The 18,789-nt window shown below is 43.3% G+C and overlaps 2 protein-coding genes across 2 annotated transcripts in view; both read left to right on the forward strand.

The window, feature by feature from the left end:
* Window positions 1–362: 362 nt before the first annotated feature.
* LOC310779510 (high affinity immunoglobulin epsilon receptor subunit alpha-like) lies at window positions 363–10,565 on the forward strand (the record flags this gene model as incomplete). The annotated part of the gene is made up of 6 exons (XM_083640040.1): window positions 363–469; window positions 2,908–2,940; window positions 3,704–3,964; window positions 4,640–4,888; window positions 5,493–5,633; window positions 10,426–10,565. The coding sequence occupies exons 1-6, from the start codon at window positions 439–441 to the stop codon at window positions 10,563–10,565; spliced, it is 855 nt and encodes a 284-aa protein (XP_083496166.1). The 5' UTR covers window positions 363–438.
* Window positions 10,566–15,519: 4,954 nt separating this feature from the next.
* LOC310779174 (uncharacterized protein) overlaps window positions 15,520–18,789 on the forward strand; it is a 7,210-nt gene continuing 3,940 nt past the window's right edge. The window contains exons 1-3 of the mRNA XM_083639674.1: window positions 15,520–15,638; window positions 17,278–17,598; window positions 18,682–18,789. The exon at window positions 18,682–18,789 is cut by the window's right edge and continues 153 nt beyond it. Of these exons, the coding sequence (XP_083495800.1) occupies window positions 15,587–15,638; window positions 17,278–17,598; window positions 18,682–18,789 (481 nt within the window). The 5' untranslated portion in view covers window positions 15,520–15,586. The remainder of the gene's footprint in view (window positions 15,639–17,277; window positions 17,599–18,681) is intronic.

Genomic DNA, 18,789 nt, shown 5'->3' on the forward strand with positions numbered 1-18,789 from the left:
TGTTCCACTCTGAACTGCTGCTCATCTTATTGTCTCTTTGGACGACTCTTCATATCTACTAGGCTGTATTTCATGTATGTCTCATAATGATAGCCTATATAAACCACATCACATCCGTTTTTAATTCAACATTTGAGTTACAGTTCTGGAAAAGATTATTTTTTTTAGATGTGAAGCACTGGGGTCTCATTTGTCAGCCTGATCTTTACTAGGATAGGATCCCTACTAAAAGAAGGACTAACCTATCCAGCTCGCACCTGCATGCAATGTCCCTTCATGCATTTCTTCTATGTCATGGTGTTTTGTCACTGTGGTTTCCTTGAAGCTGCTGACGAAGAAAAAAAACCAGACACTCACAAAAACAAAGGAAGAGGGCGGGTTTTATTTAGTATAACTGGTCAAATTCAAAGTGTTGATGTCATATCACCAAGCTGTAGAATGGGACGAACATCTCTACAATGGCTGCTCTGTAAGTAGAACTGTGTGCGCACATTGTGTGTGTGCACACGCACACGCGTGTTCTCATCATTTTTCAATGATTCATTGGTAATATTTTAAATTACAGGACATTAATTATCCAGTAACGTGCAGCCTGGCAATAATGAAAGGAATTTTCAAAATGTAACTACCGTAGTTCTTTAGAATGACCCAGTAGACTTGTAGGTGCATTACATGATATACTCTATATATTATGTATGTTCTTTTAAAATGATGAAATATATCAACTCTAAATAATAATAATAATAATAATAACAAATTAACTAGAGGTATTTGTATTAGATAAGTGGAACTGCACAAATTTGAAAACTTAGAAAGGAGAAGGTTGAACTATAAAGGAAGAAAGCTATAGTCTGTCACTGTTTGTCTGACTCTCCATTTATTGTACTTCCACTGAAGGGACGGACACTGATTACAGAAAGCGATCTGTTTCATATTTATTTATTTATTTATTTATTTATTTATTTATTTATTTATTTATTTATTTATTTATTTATTTATTTATTTATTTATTTATTTATTTATTTATTTATTTATTTATTTATTCTTAAACAACATAAACCACTTATAACAAGCCTGGTCTGCTTGCTGCTTTAAATTACCGGTTCTGTTTTTATGATGGTTTCTGCCTTTCTCTCTTCATTCGCCGTAGGAAGTGCAGATGCTGATTCGCCATTTTTGCCAGGGATGAGGTGTTGTGTGACCAGGCAGGTCCTCTGTAATGTGCACCGGTGCACCCCTAGGAATTTGGTGCTTTTGACCACCTCCACTGTGGAGCCGTTGATGTGTAGTTGGGTGATTGTGCTCTCTTTTTTCTGAAGTCGACGATCTCCTTCGTTTTTCCCGACATTCAGCAGCAGATTGTTGGTGTTGCATCAGTCCACTAGTTGTTTCACCTCCTCCCTGTAATCCAGTTCCATGTCTTCCTTAATGAGACCAAACCCTGTTCTATCGTCTGTGTATTTTATGATGTGGTTTGTGCTGAACGTGGCACAGCAGTCATGGGTCAGCAGGGTGAACAGTATGTTGCTCAGTTACAGAGGGGGTGTTCAGGCCCAGTGTGCCTAGTTTGCTTACCAAGTGCTGGGGAATGATGGTGTTAAAAGTTGAACTGAAATCCATGAACAGCATACAGTAGACTAGTAGGTAGGTGTTCTTTTTATCCAGGTGCTTGAGGCTTAGATGGGGCACACAAGCCACAGCATCTTCAGCAGAGCGGTTGGGGCGGTAAGCAAACTGGACTCTAATGTGGGGGGGAGTCTAGATATGGTATGCTCCCTGAGCCTCTCAAAGCACTTCATCATGATGGGAGTGAGTGCCACAGAGCGGTAGTCATTGAGACATGAGATTTTTTTTGTTTTGGCCCCGATATAATAGAGGCGGTTTTGAAACACAGTGGAATGACAGCCTGTCTCAAATAGATGTTAAAATGTGTGTGAGGACGTGTGCTAGTTGGTTGGCACATTCTTTGAGCACAACCTGGTATGTTATCCAGGCCTGCAGCTTTCCGTGAGTTGATTCTCCTCAGGGTCCTCGGGACGTCAGCTGTGTCCAGACTGAGTACCTGGTCGTCGTGATGAGGGGTGACTTTCCTCACAGGTGTGTTGTTGAGTGTGTCAAAGCATAAAAACAACAACATTGAGTTCATTGAGGCAGTTAATGTCGTTATCGTAGGGTGGAGGGGTGTCTTGTAGTCTGTGATTGTTTGTATCTCCTGCCACATGTGCCTGGTGTCTCTGGAGTTATGGAAGTAACTCTGGACTTTCTGCACGTAGGCGCATTTTGCCACCCTGATGGTTCGGTTCAGGTTGGCCCTTGCAGATCTGAGGGCATCTCACTGGATTGGATGGACAGCATAGCGCACACTTTAGTGGTCAGCTGGGTTTTTGGTTGCGTGGATGGTGACGTTTTTGAAGACACAGACATCATCATCTGTGCACTTACTTATATATCCCGACACAGACTCAGACCCACAGACATGCATACTCCTCCAGGATGGTTCATAATTAATGGATGTTTATTTAAAGTGTTTTAGGACATTTCTGTGTTGTTGGCCAGGAGCCAAACAACATTGTGAGCTCAACATCTTCAGACAAGACAAAACACAATGAACATTGTGGATCACCATGGGGAAATGATAGGGACCATAGGGAAATTAGACAACAAAACATAAGCTATTGATCATAAAATAGAATAGATAACAAGACAGCCCCATACTAGGGTCAGTGCTGTTTCTCAGATCATAGGAGATTAGATGGTCAGTCAGTGATTCACATTTATCAAAGGCAAAAATATCAAAGCACCATCTTAATTAAGGACAGAAGATAGACACTATACATCCTCTCTGTTTTCTCAAATTGTTTAAGTGCATTTAAAACTCAAACCAACCTGAGTGTCATTTCTCTTCAGTGACCACATGGCTGTGCTGCAGACAAACACAAGGTTGGTACACTTCACTCATCACAGTCCCAAACTGACCACTTTGTAGGTTGTGTTTTTGGATTATTATTGTGGAGAATGTTCTTCCCAACAGAACACATTTATCAAGAATGCAAGAAGAGAGGTTCCTTATAGGTTGACATGGGCTTTGTGCTTGGCTTCACACAATAAATTACACACACACACACACACACACACACACACACACACACACACACACACACACACACACACACACACACACACACACACACACACACACACACACACACACACACACACACAATCGGTCTGAGTTTTCATATCAAGTTTTCTGCCATCCAGGAAAACCACAACAAAATACAAAATAAACTGAACTGAAACTCCAAAAGAGAAATGCTGTAGCAAAAACATCAGAACAGACAAGCTTGTGGCTAAACATGCTGACTATGCTGAAGTGAGTTTGAAAAGAACCCTGTTATGGTGGCTATTTTATAGGACATTCTCAGCCACATTTCACATTTAGATTTTCAGATGGATCAGTGATGAAATGATCCGTTCCCTTCACAGAAATTAACCATAGCTGGAGACTTCCAACATGGCCTCCAGAGGGAGAAGGCCCTCTTATCCTGACTTCCTAGGCTAAATATGACTATGGAAGTGCGTTTAGGGACAGATAGTGTCAGGTTTTGTGTTTCAGACTCTTTGTAATGTTGATGATCATTTAGTTTAGTCAAAGTATGTAAAGAATCATCACTAATGTGACCTTCCTGCTGTCTCTCCTCAGCCTCTCTGACTGTGAGTCCCAGCAGGTCTCAGTTCTTTCATGGAGAGTCTGTCTCTCTGAGCTGTGAGGACCACAGCTCTGCTAGACGGACGGTGAGGAGGAACACAAGCACAGAAACAAGGTCTGAGTGTGGAGCTTACTGGGGGGAGCAAACAGGTTCTTCCTGCAAGTTCAATTCCATCACATTTTGGGACAGTGGAGTTTACTGGTGTGAGTCTAGAGAGGGAGACACCAGCGACAGCGTCAACATCGCTGTCACTAGTAAGACCAAATGGCATTCACTCATTATGAATAACTCTGTATTCATGATGAATATCTGTCTGTCTGTCTGTCTGTCTGTCTGTCTGTCTGTCTGTCTAATTTTATCTATGTGAAAAAGGATTGTTTTTCAAAATGTGAAAATTAATGAATATATTACGTAGAATCAGCTTTATTGGCCAAGTATACACATAAAGAATTGGACTCTGGTTTGCTTTGTTCTCAAAATAATCATCACAAACAAAAAGAAATAAATGTATATAGCACAAGTTCAAAACAGGCAGGGCAAAAGGGTGCATTTAGACATTAGCAAAATGTACAGTAACTACTATAAGTGTGGTGTAAACTTAAGTGTCTGATTAAATACTTAATGAACTAATGTACATACAGTCAATGTGTAAGTAAGCCACACAGGATTGTAAACGAAGGCATATACTGATATGTCTCCAAATATTGAACGGGTGCCGATCAATATGGAAAAATTTAACATTGTAGACAAAGGCTTAAATACAGATATGTTTCAAATATTGCACAGTTATGCTGTTCAATGTGAATGAAGCTTTGAGTCAGGTATTGCACAGATATTTTCAGCATGATGTCACTGCTGTGAGCCTCCAGTGCAGCAATGTGATGAAGCTGTGTGTAAATAGATTAAATCATGTGTGTCTGTGTGTTCAGGTCCAGGTGGTCATGTGATCCTGGAGAGTCCTGTCCATCCTGTGATGGAGGGAGATAATGTGACTCTGACCTGTACAGCCTGGACTGCCTCCACCCTCCCAGCTGTGTTCTATAAAGATGGCTTCCTCATCAGGACTGAGTCTACACAACAGATGACCATCCACCATGTTTCCATGTCTGATGAAGGCCTCTACAAGTGTAAGATCTCTGCTCGTGGAGAGTCTCCACTCAGCTGGCTGGCTGTGAGAGGTGAGGAGCTTAGTCTGACATCAACACTTTATAAACATAAAATGGATGGTGTCTGTCCTTGAGTATGATTGGCTGATTTGTTCAAAGCCAAATCTCTATAAGCACAGACCTGTGACCTCATCACAGTATCTGTGCGTCGTGTCGTGTCTAAGAACACCTCTTAGCTGTTAAACCACGGCCTGGTGGCCCTTGTTGCTTTAATTTGAGCTTGTCTAGTTTATCAATTCCTCCATTTTACATTTTTGTTTAAGTTTTGATGTCATTTAGTTTTGTTGTCTCATCTTGATATTTTGGATATTATTTGTTCCTACTGAGGTTTTATTATTTACATACATGTGTGCAAATAAACTCTAAAATGTTATTTTGCATGACGATAACAGTGGAATTCCACAAAGCATTGAAATGTTTGTGTTTAAAATACAATCGTTGAAACCTCAGACTTCTGCCTTAATGAGCTACAGAGATGTTAAACTGATAACTGTTCAGTTAATCAGAATACTGTATGCAACTGTTTAATCAACTGCAAATGAGACTAAACTGTTTCAGTATTTCAACAAGTTTGAATCTAGAATTATTTTCTTCACCTGTGTTCTTTCCTTTATAGCTCTCCCCACTACCACAGCTCCGCCCCCTCCTCCAGCTCCTTTCCTGCCTATTGACAGACTGATCTGCCACCTAGTGGTGTTCTGCCCTTACTTCATCTCAAATCTCCTAATGCTGTCTTTATATTGGGGCAGGCGTAGAGGTAAGCCTAACTAGCCAACTAACTAAATCACTCTAAATTACTATAGTCGCTAGCTAACTAAATTACTATCTATCTATCGAGTGATCTAGTGATGATCTTTAAGTAGGTTCTTGGTATTGATTTCAGAAGATTTAGGTGAATCCATCAGTTCCATTCACATAGCCTAGATGTTACTCATTTCGTTTGACCACCTTACTGCTGGGTTCCAAAGGTACTGCCACAGTGGTCTTGAGGGAGGAAGATCTTGCACACTGCTCTTGCTCAGCATCACAATGTATTCATCATCACAGGTGTTCGACAGTCAGTCTCCTGTGGGGGAGTGTCTCTCAATAATTGACAGTAACCATGTATCACCTTAAAAAGACCCAAGACAAACTTGAACAAGTGTAACACCACAACATATTGTAGCGAATCAGCAGTACACATACAGGGGTGAGCATTGGTAGTGTCTCGACTGCAGATAGGAACTGATGTGTGGGAGTGTTGTATTGGGGAACACTATGCTGTGGGGATACTTCCGGAGTGAACTGAGCATGCGCGTCAGTCTACACACACGACTCGAAGGGAAAGCTGCTAGCTTTGAGCGTGACAACCGCTGAGAGTTGTAATATAACTAACTGTGAAAAGACCCTTGTACCATCAAGAAGCCTCTGCCTCATGAGATACCGGATACGTTACACTGGCGTCAAAGTTTAAACGGTGAATATTGCCTCCAGATTTGGCGAAATGGTTAACAAGTTCCTGAAGAAAGAGCGCAAGCGGCTCAATCGAGAGGCGGGAGAGGCGAGAAAAATAGCCCCAAAATGCGATTTTGTGTAGACTATAGGGGGCTGAACAAAGTGACGAAAAAAGACGCATACCCGATGCCCATCATAGAGGAACTGTTAGACGCCGCGGGAGAGTCATCCTGGTTCTCATCCCTAGACCTCCGTAGCGGGTACTGGCAGGTGCCCCTCCGCGACGATGCCAAGCAAAAGACCGCCTTCCGCACAGAGAAGGGGCTGTGGCAGTTTCGAGTACTCAGCTTCGGGCTGTGCAACGCACCAGCAACGTTCGAGAGGTTAATGGAGAAGTTGCTGGGAGACATTCCCCGATCCGAATGCGTCGTGTATTTAGATGACATCTTGACACACGGGGGCACGTTCCAGGCAGCAGTGGGGGCGTTACGAAAAGTCCTGCAGAAGATAGCAGAGGCGGGTCTAAAGTTACACCCAGACAAGTGCCACTTCCTGAAGAGGAGGGTGGAGTTCTTAGGGCATGGCATCGGCGCGGGGGGCATTCGCACCCTAGAAGAGAAGACTCAGGCGGTCATGGAGTGGCCCACCCCCAGAAACAAAGGCGAACTCGAGAGCTTCGTAGGGCTAGCCGCATACTACAGGAAATTCGTGAAGGGGTTTTCTAAAATAGCGGAACCACTGTTCAGGTTAAAAGAGAAGAACGCAGACTTCCACTGGACGACAGAATGCCACCTAGCATTCAAAGCCCTCAAGAAAGCACTGACCGAGTCTCCAGTGCTTAGAGCACCAGACCCCGCCCTGCCGTTCCTACTAGACACTGATGCCAGCAATGGGGGTATGGGGGCCGTGCTGTCCCAGGCGGGGCCGGACGGGGAGCGGGTGGTGGCGTACTATAGCAAGACTTTCGATAAAGCAGAACGTAACTACTGCGTCACCCGCCGGGAGCTCCTCGCCGTAGTAGAAGCACTAAGACACTTTAGATATTACCTCCTGGGACAGCCACGGTTCACCATACGGACCGACCACTCGGCGCTGCAGTGGCTATGGTCCTTCAGAGAGCCGGAGGGACAAGTGTGCCGCTGGTTAGAGAAAATGGCAGACTACAACTTCACGATAGAACACAGGGCAGGGGCGCGCCACGTCAACGCAGACGCCCTGTCACGACGACCCTGTGCAGAGAGAGGGTGTACGTACTGCGAAAAGAGAGAAGGAAGAGAGAGAGAGCTCCAAGAGGAAGCTAGGATCTGCCCTAACCACACGGGGGATGGGCCAGTGTGCAGGACGCTGCGGGTAGCAGAGGCAGCGGATTGGAGGGGCCACCAAGAAAACGACAGAGAGCTGTCACCAGTACTGCAATGGGTAGAAGAGGGCCAGAAGCCGCCCTGGGAAGAGGTGGCGGGGGCCACCGACACAACCAAAGGGCTGTGGGCGGGGTTCGACACCCTGAGTTTGAGTAACGGAGTGCTGATGAAGTCCTGGAAGGAGCCAGCGACAGGAGAGCATAAGTGGCGGAAAGTAGTGCCGACAACGTTGAGGGAGGAGGTGTGCAGGAGCTGCCATGGAACTGTAGGGGCTGGGCACTTTGGGGTAAACAAAACGCTCCGCCGTATCAGACAAGGCTTTTATTGGGGGAGGATGGGGAGAGACGTACAGGACTTCTGTCGACGCTGCGACCTCTGTGCAGCGTACAAAGGCCCGTTAGATCAGTCTCGCGCCCCGCTCCAACAGCTAGCAGCAGGAGCCCCCATGGAGAGGGTAGGGGTAGACGTGATGGGACCTTTTCCCTGCTCAGACAGTGGAAACAAGTACGTCCTGGTCGCCATGGACTATTTCACAAAATGGCCAGAGGCGTACGCACTACCCGACCAGGAGGCGGGGACGGTGGTCGACGCACTAGTAACCGGCATGTTCAGTAGGTTCGGAGCACCAGAGACCCTACACAGTGACCAAGGGAGAAACTTTGAGTCACGAGTGTTCGCCACCATGTGCGAGAAACTGAACATTAAAAAGACACGGACCACAGCATTGCACCCCCAGAGCGATGGCCTTGTAGAAAGATTCAATAGAACGCTGAAAAAGCAGTTGGCCATCCTCACGGAGGAACACCAGAGGGACTGGGACACGCACCTGCCGCTCATCCTCATGGCCTACAGATCCGCCACACACGAGTCCACCTCCTGCACCCCAGCTCTGCTCATGTTAGGTCGAGAACTGCGGACACCAGCAGAAATAGCGTTCGGCAAGCCACCAGATGCACTGGACGCTCCCCCAGGGCGAGAGTACGCCAGGAGGCTACAAGATCGCTTAGAGTCCGCTCACCACTTCGCTCGGGACCAGCTAGAGAAAGCAGGCATGAAACAAAAAAGGAATTATGATGTGAGGGCAAAAGGAAACCATTTCCAGGGGGGGGAGTTGGTCTGGGTGTACACACCCCAGAGAAAAAAAGGGCGTAGCCCTAAACTGGACTGTCACTGGACAGGCCCATGCAGGGTCATGGAGAGAATGGGGGAAGTGGTGTACCGAGTGCAGATGCCACTTGGTGGCAGGAAGGTACTCCACAGAGACAGGTTGGCCCCATACCGGGGGGGGTGCACCTTTCCCCCAGATCTCCGCCGCCCGGCGGTTTCACCTAGACCGGCTGAAAGAAGGACTCTGTTCCCACAGAGAGGGGCGTCCGGCTATGACCGGGCGGGCCCCACCCAGGGACGTGAAAGCCCAGAGACACTGCAGGTGGGATCAGCCCCGCAGACAGATTCACAGAGACTAACACGGCCACGGAGAGAGCCAAGGGCTCCAGGACGATTCAACAACTTTGAGTTGTACTAAAAAAAAAAAAAAAAAAAAAAAAAAAGAGAGGAGATGGTGGTTGGAGATGTTGTATTGTTGTAACAGAAAGTAAAAGAGGTGCATGACATGAGATATTGTGGGGGAGGAGATGTGGGGAAGTCTGAGAGTGCAACATGCTGTGATTGAAAAAAAAACAAAGAAGCTGTTAAAGAAAAAAATATGTTTTGGTACAAGGGGGTGTGTGATGTGTTATCAACGTGGGCGTTGACCTTATTGTTGGGCGGGGAGTATGTAGCGAATCAGCAGTACACATACAGGGGTGAGCATTGGTAGTGTCTCGACTGCAGATAGGAACTGATGTGTGGGAGTGTTGTATTGGGGAACACTATGCTGTGGGGATACTTCCGGAGTGAACTGAGCATGCGCGTCAGTCTACACACACGACTCGAAGGGAAAGCTGCTAGCTTTGAGCGTGACAACCGCTGAGAGTTGTAATATAACTAACTGTGAATAAAGACCCTTGTACCATCAAGAAGCCTCTGCCTCATGAGATACCGGATACGTTAGAATATAGTTATGCCTAATTAACACAGGGTTGGAGGGGGTGGAGCATTGTCTATTTAAGATCATTGTGGCAGAAATGCTGTAAAACACTTATGGAGGGTCCAGGGGACCGAAACGTGTGATGATCAATAAATGTTGATGCTGAGCAACAGCAGTGTGCAGGATCTTCCTTCCTCAAGACTCAAGTGATTCTTTCCAACTCTGCTGCATCAGAGAGGATTGATGTGTGAATATCTCCTTTGAAAATGTTTTCTTTGTTCTTTACAAAAGACCCCCTCACTGCTGCCACAGCAGTGCTGCAGTACTGCCACACTGCCACAGCAGTGCTGCAGTACTGCCACGCTGCCACAGCAGTGCTGCAGTACTGCCACACTGCACACAGCAGTGCTGCAGTACTGCCACGCTGCCACAGCAGTGCTGCAGTACTGCCACGCTGCCACAGCAGTGCTGCAGTATATACTGCCATGCTGCCACAGCAGTGCTGCAGTATTGCCATGCTGCCACATCAGTGCTGCAGTACTGCCACGCTGCCACAGCAGTGCTGCAGTACTGCCACGCTGCCACAGCAGTGCTGCAGTACTGCCATGCTGCCACAGCAGTGCTACAGTACTGCCGCAGCAACACGTCCAGGTTAAAAGAGGAACATCTGTATTAGTGGTGGATCTAATTATGTAAATGTTCCTTTAACTCTGCTCTGACTGCAGGACATGCCCCACCCATCTCCATGGCAACAGTCACCCCGCCCGTCTCCATGGCAACAGTCACACACAACCAGGCTGATGACGGATTGGAAGACGAGGATGATGACATCACTGCTGATGTCACCACCGAGCATGACTTCTGAGACGGATGGAAGACAGACAATACTTACTTAATGGTCTGCTGGAGTTCAACCAGGACAAGCTGGAGCTATAGCATTTCACACATTTCATCCAGTTAAAATAGAACAACATTGTATATTTAAAATGTCAAACCTGATATTTTCCCACTTTAATCCCAGTGTTTTATTAAGTCTGCAGTGCCCAATCACATGAATCGCAGTGCTTTAATGTTGCAGTTCACTAGGCTAGTTGAGTTTTTCAGTTTATTAGACCTTTAGACCAGCTGTCATTCTGGTCTCTGGACTCTGAGGTGGGGGACCAGGGGAGCCAGTCAATTCAAAATATTCCAGTCCTGAGTCCAGACTGGCGGACAAAGTCTCAGCAGCAAGACTACTGTGTGTGTGTGTGTGTGTGTGTGTGTGTGTGTGTGTGTGTGTGTGTGTGTGTGTGTGTGTGTGTGTGTGTGTGTGTGTGTGTGTGTGTGTGTGTGTGCGTGTGTGTGTGTGTGTGTGTGTGTGTTTTAACACCTCTTCTTGCTGACTGAGCTTTGCTTCCTCTCACAGTTTTCTCTTCAAGTGTCACAGTGACACATACAGTAGATCTAATAAATTGTTATTTACACTTCTAAATGAAAATGTTAGATTTTATTAATAACATAGTATATCGGCTACTTGCTTTTATTGTTTACACGTGGCTTAATAAATAATAGACATGCAAAAAAAAAATTTTTTTTTTTTTTTTGGAAACATATTGACTTTATTACTGAGTGAACCTGAAGCTATACGGGTGAAACAGGTTGTTCTCTATAATAAAGTCAGTGTCAAGTCATCTCAGTGTTCTGTGGTTAATTTGGATCTATGATGTTTCTGTGAGCGACCAGCACCTGATGACTCATCCTGGCTGCACGAGTTGTTGTCTTCACAGCTACAGAGTGAAGCTGTTGATGCTGTGGTTAAAACAAATAAACAAAATGTCTTCCTGTTATAGTTTCCTCTCAGCACAGCCACAGGCCTCAGCTCCAGGAAGATGCTGCTGTTTCTAGTCATTTCAGAAAATAACTTATAGTTGATTATTGGTTCACCACCATCAACTGTGCTATTCTCTAAACTTCTTCTTTTGGCATTAGTGGAAAGTTTTACAACAAGCAAACCCAGTGGACCCATCCAACTAACAACTAACCAACTGACCCACAGTTATGGACTAACTTGGTTGAGTGAAGCAAACTACAATTAGGCATAATACAGTATACACTGAATAATGTTGATTGAACTGAACACTTCTTTCTTCTTCAGTGCAAACTAAACTGGGATTGGGTTGGATTAGCATTTTTAATAGAGGAACCTGCTCAACATTTCAGTTTATAGTTGATGTGCTGTTTTGTGAACTGTAGGTTTAATAACCTGATTGATTGAGCCAGGTGCACTACCAGGTACATACACCAGGGCTTCAAACAAGCTTGTGTGAGTCACCTCTATCCCATCATCATCATCATCATCATCATTGAGTAAGTGGGCTCTGTCTGTCTGCGTTTTTGGTCATGTTTTTTCATTGCACATTGTGAGATTTCTGATGATTTTGGTCAGCAATGATGTCACTGATGATGTCACAATGTCTATGACATCATCATGACTCTACCTTTCTCTCACTACGATCACTCGCTGACGTCATCAGTGATGCGAAGTTGAGCAATTGTGCATGCCAATAGAGCAGGCGAGGCCACACAGCAGCAGCAGGGTGGGCGAGCCCAGGCAGTATCTTTATAGTTACTGTGGTCACCCCCCCCCCCCCCCCCCCATTTTCCTTCTTTCTTTGTGTCTTTTTATTTTATTTATTTTTATTTTAAGTAGTTGATTTGTACGGGGATCCATTTCACTGGATAGGCACTGCTTGTACAATTTGGTTATTGGAAATGGATGTAGGGTTTTATAGGATTGTTTTGGATTCATCTTGGGCACTTTTAGAATTGTAAGGTAAGCTTTAATTCTAGAACTCCCCTTTTATAGAATTATTGACACAGTTATTAATCTGTGAAAATGAAAAACAATTATTGACATTGACCTTGTCTGTCGTTAGACAGCTTCTTCATCTTTGGTGACATTCTGGAGTTACCATGGCAGTTCCTCTCCAGAATCCATAAGCACCCCTTGGCTGTCTAAGATGAGGTGGGTGGGTGCTGGAATCCCTCTCTCTCTTCCGCAACTCTCAACCAGCTTCCCGTAGGGATCCGGTGGAGTTCAAAGTAAACAAAAAAGTATTTTAAACTCTTACAAACAAACCATTCAGAAATCTTAGCTAAGGCTAAATTGATGAGAGCTCTTTCCCGTCCGGTATGACCAACAGGAAGGTTAATAAGTTGACTGATTTTATTAACCCTGCATCATCAAATGATATCAGGTTAAATAGGGTTAAACTCAAGATGGCCCAATGGATGAGAGAGCATCATGATGCCATTATCACTTGGGGAGTTGGGTTAGGGTCCATCAAGTGGACCAAGGCTCGATACAACCGCAGACTGATCAACTCCTACTGATACTCTCAAATCAATGCTAATGACAATTAGGGAAGATTCTATTTTAGAGCCACGAGTAGATTTATCCCAAGAGTCTTCCTGCACCTACTTTACAGCCCGTGGAGGTTTTGGGAAAGAGGGTTGCAAAGTAACTGTGCTGGTGGATTTGGTGATGATGTCTCCACCACTTTGGCAAATAGTTTCCCAGGATGACCACGCCCAGGCTGGCCATCTAAATAGACCCCCAAATCCCCCTCTGATGGCTTCCCCTTCCTCTCCCCCCCCCCCCACACACACACGCACACACACTCACACACACACACACACCACACACACACACACACACACACACACACACACACACACACTACAGTAGGGTTGGGCGGTAATGAGGTAATAATACCTTATATACTGGAGTATTTGAAAATAGCAAAGATATCTGTTTCATTACTGTCATTACAGTCATAAAATAATTCTGTGCATAAATCGTATATAAGTGTGTTTTTCCAGCACCGCTGTCTGTGTGGCTATAAAAGAGACGACAGATCCTTTTGTAAACAATGTGTAATTTGTCAAATAAATATCCTGTCAATAAAGAGTAAAGGATGAATCAGCGTAACATCACAGCCACCCAGAGATGCGGAACCTCGCAGCAGTTAACTAGTATGAGTATATTATATATATACATCACATTGCTTATATTTTGACATTCTGAGTGAGAGCAGAAGTAGATCAAGAGTCTGCTGTATAATATATGCATGTTGTGTTAAAGTTGTGTGAACTGTTGCAGTTTTTAAAATGAGGTGAATTTAGTAAACAGCACAGCTGGCTAGAGTGAGACACTCAAGCCTGGCTCCATAGGGTCCCATTATAAAGTTACCCGTTGCCACCTAGTGACGCCGTTTGTTTACCAGAATGCTGATTGGCTGATCCCTCGTATTAGAAGAGAGTCAAGCCACCATAATCAGGTGTCATGTGACAGCTTCTCCTGAGCAACAATTAGCTAACCCCTTTCTGAACTGTGTCTTTTAACCTAACTTAACAACAGAGTTACAAGTTAAACCTATCTTAACAACAGTTACAAGTTAAACCTAACTTAACAACAGGGTTACAAGTTAAACCTAACTTAACAACAGAGTTACAAGTTAAACCTAACTTAACAACAGAGTTACAAGTTAAACCTAACTTAACAACAGAGTTACAAGTTAAACCTAACTTAACAACAGAGTTACAAGTTAAACCTAACTTAACAACAGAGTTACAAGTTAAACCTAACTTAACAACAGAGTTACAAGTTAAACCTAACTTAACAACAGAGTTACAACTTAAACCTATCAACAGAGTTACAAGTTAAACCTAACTTAACAACACGTTAAACCTATCAACAGAGTTACAAGTTAAACCTATCAACAGAGTTACAAGTTAAACCTAACTTAACAACAGAGTTACAAGTTAAACCTATCAACAGAGTTACAAGTTAAACCTAACTTAACAACACAGTTACAAGTTAAACGAGAGTTCCGAGAGAGCGACAATATGCTGCAACAAGACCCACATCTCACTTTCTCTCTGTTTATCTCTCCTGCTGTGTCTCGGCCTCGCACTGTGTGTGTGTGTGTGTGTGTGTGTGTGTGTGTGTGTGTGTGTGTGTGTGTGTGTGTGTTCATGCCAATCTACAATCAAATAAAATTGATGTCCAACGGGCGTTGTGTCACTTTTCTGTCTGGGGTTGATGGATTAAACCCAGCCAAAATCAAGAGGAGGGGAGGGAGAAGGGCAGGACAGATCTGATGTAATGTCATCAGACAGTTGTGATGGCTAAGTGGGTCGGCCTCAGTGATGTCATCAGACAGTTGTGATGGCTAAGTGTGTGGATGGGTCTAGAGATCTGATGTGAAAGCACAAGAGGTCTTGCAGCCTCAAGAGGTGATGCAGCCTTCAGGACCTGCAAACCATTTCAGCAGTGTGGATGATGCGCTGCAGTCTGGAGATGTCCTTGAGGGCAGCAGCATCAGCACCAAATGGATGGTAGGAGGATGATGATGGAGGAGGTGGTGGTGAGGATGGACTCGATGGTGGAGGTGTAGAAAAGCAAAATATGTGGTCGCAACTATTGCGAATTCACAATTTTTAATAACTTGTGTTTCTTGATAGTGGAAGACAAAGGAAAACATATGTGGAAACTTGTTGATTGATTGGTTGAAATAGAAAAGGTCCTCAGTTATTATATAGTCCCACAGAAGTATCTGTTTTTATTTTGCTCGCTCAGTACCATATTATACAGAGCACCTTAGAAGTCTCAGCTGTCCAGCTCAAATCCTCTTTGTCTATGAATGAAGAATACACCCCTCTCCTCCAGTCAGCCAGTTGGTCATATTGCCCGCATGTGAAGTGAGACCGATACACACTTCCCTTTTCCTCTAACACAGGAGTTTCCTTGATTAGACGTTTCACAATTTCTGCACGGCAGCAGAGATAACAGTGTAACACATCAGGCTTGTCAGGGTAGGGTCTGCTGAGGGACAGAGAAGAGACATGGAGGCTGTGATTGGACTGTTGATGATGGTGCTACTGGGAGTCTCTCATGGTGAGGAGCTCTTTCACTATTCCACACACATTCATGATTTATATTGTGAGTAAACTGTTTAGTGTTGAACCAGTACTCCATACTCCTTAATCAATACTAATAGTGATACTCCTGAATCAATACTAATAGTGAATACAAATACGAAAATTATTGATCAAGTATAGTCATGGTGAGTAGAGCTACAGTATAATCGTGATCTCATCTTCAGTCCTGAAGCTGAATGAACTTCTCTGGCGTGAAATGAGTTGTCTGTCCTTGAGACTCCCCTGCTCTTAATTCTTTAATTCTTTCTCTGGACTCTTAATTCTCAATAAATGTTTGTTAACCTGGCTTTCGTTGCATCTGTGGGGTTTGTTGGTGGCATGGCTTTTTTAATCCCTGCTGTGTGTGTGTGTGTGTGTGTGTGTGTGTGTGTGTGTGTGTGTGTGTGTGTGTGTGTGTGTGTGTGTGTGTGTGTGTGTGTGTGTGTGTGTGTGTGTGTGTGTGTGTGTGTGTGTGTGTGTGTGTGTGTGTGTGTGTGTGTGCGCGCGCCCGTGTGTGCGTGCCTGTGTGTGGGTGGCGAGGCAATTGAGTTTGTTTAGTTTTTGGCATTGTTAGGTCGCTCGGGGTTTTTTTAAGATAAGTTGACTGTTCATTAAAGGAACATCAAAAGTCAAAGTCTTGTCGATAAATTAATTTACAATCTTCACTTAACGTATTCTGTTTTTTTTAGTAGCTTGAATTAATTTCACAGAAGTATGCACTGAGATATCCTGTCCCATTACACATGAATGATACTTTCAGGACTGCAGAAACTTGACATTTGACAGCAAGTCAACAATACCAACAATACCAATACCAAGTCAATCACAAAATGTACTACAATGAAAATAGTATTGAATAATAAATTTGCATTGAGAAATGCACATTCACCGTACGGTATAGTTTCGAGAACATAACATATATATGGCCATGAGTACAAATCTAGCAGAGGAACTACCAGAGCCAGACAGTGGTCTAGCATGATATAGTTTTGTCTGGAGCTCTTCTTTCCTTCCTTCCTCCTCTGCATGTTTGAGCTGGCTTACATTCAAACCACAACTTTACCCCCCCCCCCCCTTCTAATATAATATATAAATACTTGATTCCGGCTCACAGTATTATTCTCTCTGTAAAAAATCACTTCATTAAACTGTCAATAATAATAATAAATAATAATAATAATAATAATAATAATAATAATAATAATAATAATAATAATAATAATAATAATAATAATAATAATAATAATAATAATAATAAAAATAATAATGTGTATTCTTCTTCCACCAAGCAAAATAGTTGTGGAACAGTCTCAAAACAACTGTAGCCTAACAGTATGAGAGGTGATTTACATTTAGTGAATTAAAGGAACTGTCACAGTCACAGCTCTGTTGTTGTTTGTTTGCTGTTTGTGTTGAATCATCTTCTGTCTGCATACTGTGATCTGAGAGAGTCAGTTACACCTATTATTCACAAATATATCCCTATACCTTCATATTCAATACATTCATATGGCACATATGACACAGCGGTGAGCGGTCGTTGATGTTGCTGCTGGCATTGTAAGAAAGGGATCCAGATTGTGATATTTACTTCTTTCTTTCTTTTTTCCCTCCAGGTGTGGAAACCTACTGTGATGGCAGACAGAATGGGTCGTGTTACGCTGCTCTGGGAGGAACTGTGGTTATCCGGCTGGTCAATGAGACCAAACTAGACTTCAGCTATACCTTTGAGAAAGATGGACCATTCACAGTTCTCAGAGTGAAAAGAAACAAGATTGTGATTAATGAGTTAAAAAACAGATCCTCCTTTACTCAGAGTAATGGAACATTTAGGATAAGTAACCTCATCTACACTGACAGTGCTGAATATTCCCTTGAAATCTCGAATTCATATGGAATACCAATAGAAAGTCGAAAACTAAACATGTTCATACAAGGTAAATAAGTACTTTATTAAATTGTTGGAGAAATTAGTCATAATAATAGACCACATATTCATAGTATCTCATAGCAATTTCCAGCAGAAAGTAGAAGGCAGCAGTCTCAGTTTTGGCTCATGGGAACAAACAATGTCTGTTAGTAATATAACTGTCAATAATGTGTGATTAATATGACTAGAAATGATACAGTGTCAGTAATCAGATTTTAATTACAGATAAATTACTAAAAACTAATTCTACAATATGAAACTAGTTGAGTGAGCTATGTATTACTATTTTATCATTTGCAAACAAATGCACACCAGACAATAGAAACACTGTAGCCTGCAGTATATGAAATGCTACAAAGAGAAGACTGTCATGACAAAAATACAGTTGTACATGTTTGAAAACATTGATAATCCAATGTTGGTGCTTTTCATGTGTTCACTTTAATCAAAGGATTATGTGAGTATAGTTGTGAAAATTGTGGAGGAGTTGAACACTCTTACTGTGGTGCTATAATTCCCCTACAAAGAATATAGACAGTACTACAAAAAACATAGACAATACTACAAAAAACATACACAGTACTAGAAAAAACATAGACAGTACTACAAAATACATAGACAGTACTACAACAAACATAGACAGTACTACAAAATACATAGACAGTACTACAAAAAACAACATCAAAGGATGTATGGATAGTGCTCACCAAGTTGGAAGACAAAGACAGGGGCACTGCCTCAATTTCACCAATTTATTTGACCATCAAAAATCAAATGTTTGATGGACAAATTAAATTGGTGGCACTCTCCCTGTCTTTTTTCAAGTTGGTAATGAGCGGTCCACATACATCTTGGATGTTGTTTTTTGTAGGTTGGGAAAATTCTCATCCCTCTTGAGTTTTAGGAAACACTGGATAAACTCAATACACAGTGGTCAATGCTGTTTTGATGAGTTCCTGAAAAGTTGATTATTTTGGAGACAACTGTTTTCACACAACAGTGATGACATACTGACTTACGTAAAACTCAAAGAAATTGCCTTGACAAGATTCTGCCAATGTCCAAACTCATCTGAGTCCATTTCCCTCAGCGCCTGTGTCTGCTGCCCAGCTGACTGATGAGTGTCTGTCCCAGGGAGAGGTGAATGTGTCCTGCTCCTCTAAGACGGGGGACAGTCGTCAGTACAGCTGGACTCTGG

This window comes from Poromitra crassiceps, assembly GCF_964638095.1.
Source record: "Poromitra crassiceps genome assembly, chromosome: 7".
In the NCBI taxonomy this organism is placed as follows: domain Eukaryota; kingdom Metazoa; phylum Chordata; class Actinopteri; order Beryciformes; family Melamphaidae; genus Poromitra; species Poromitra crassiceps.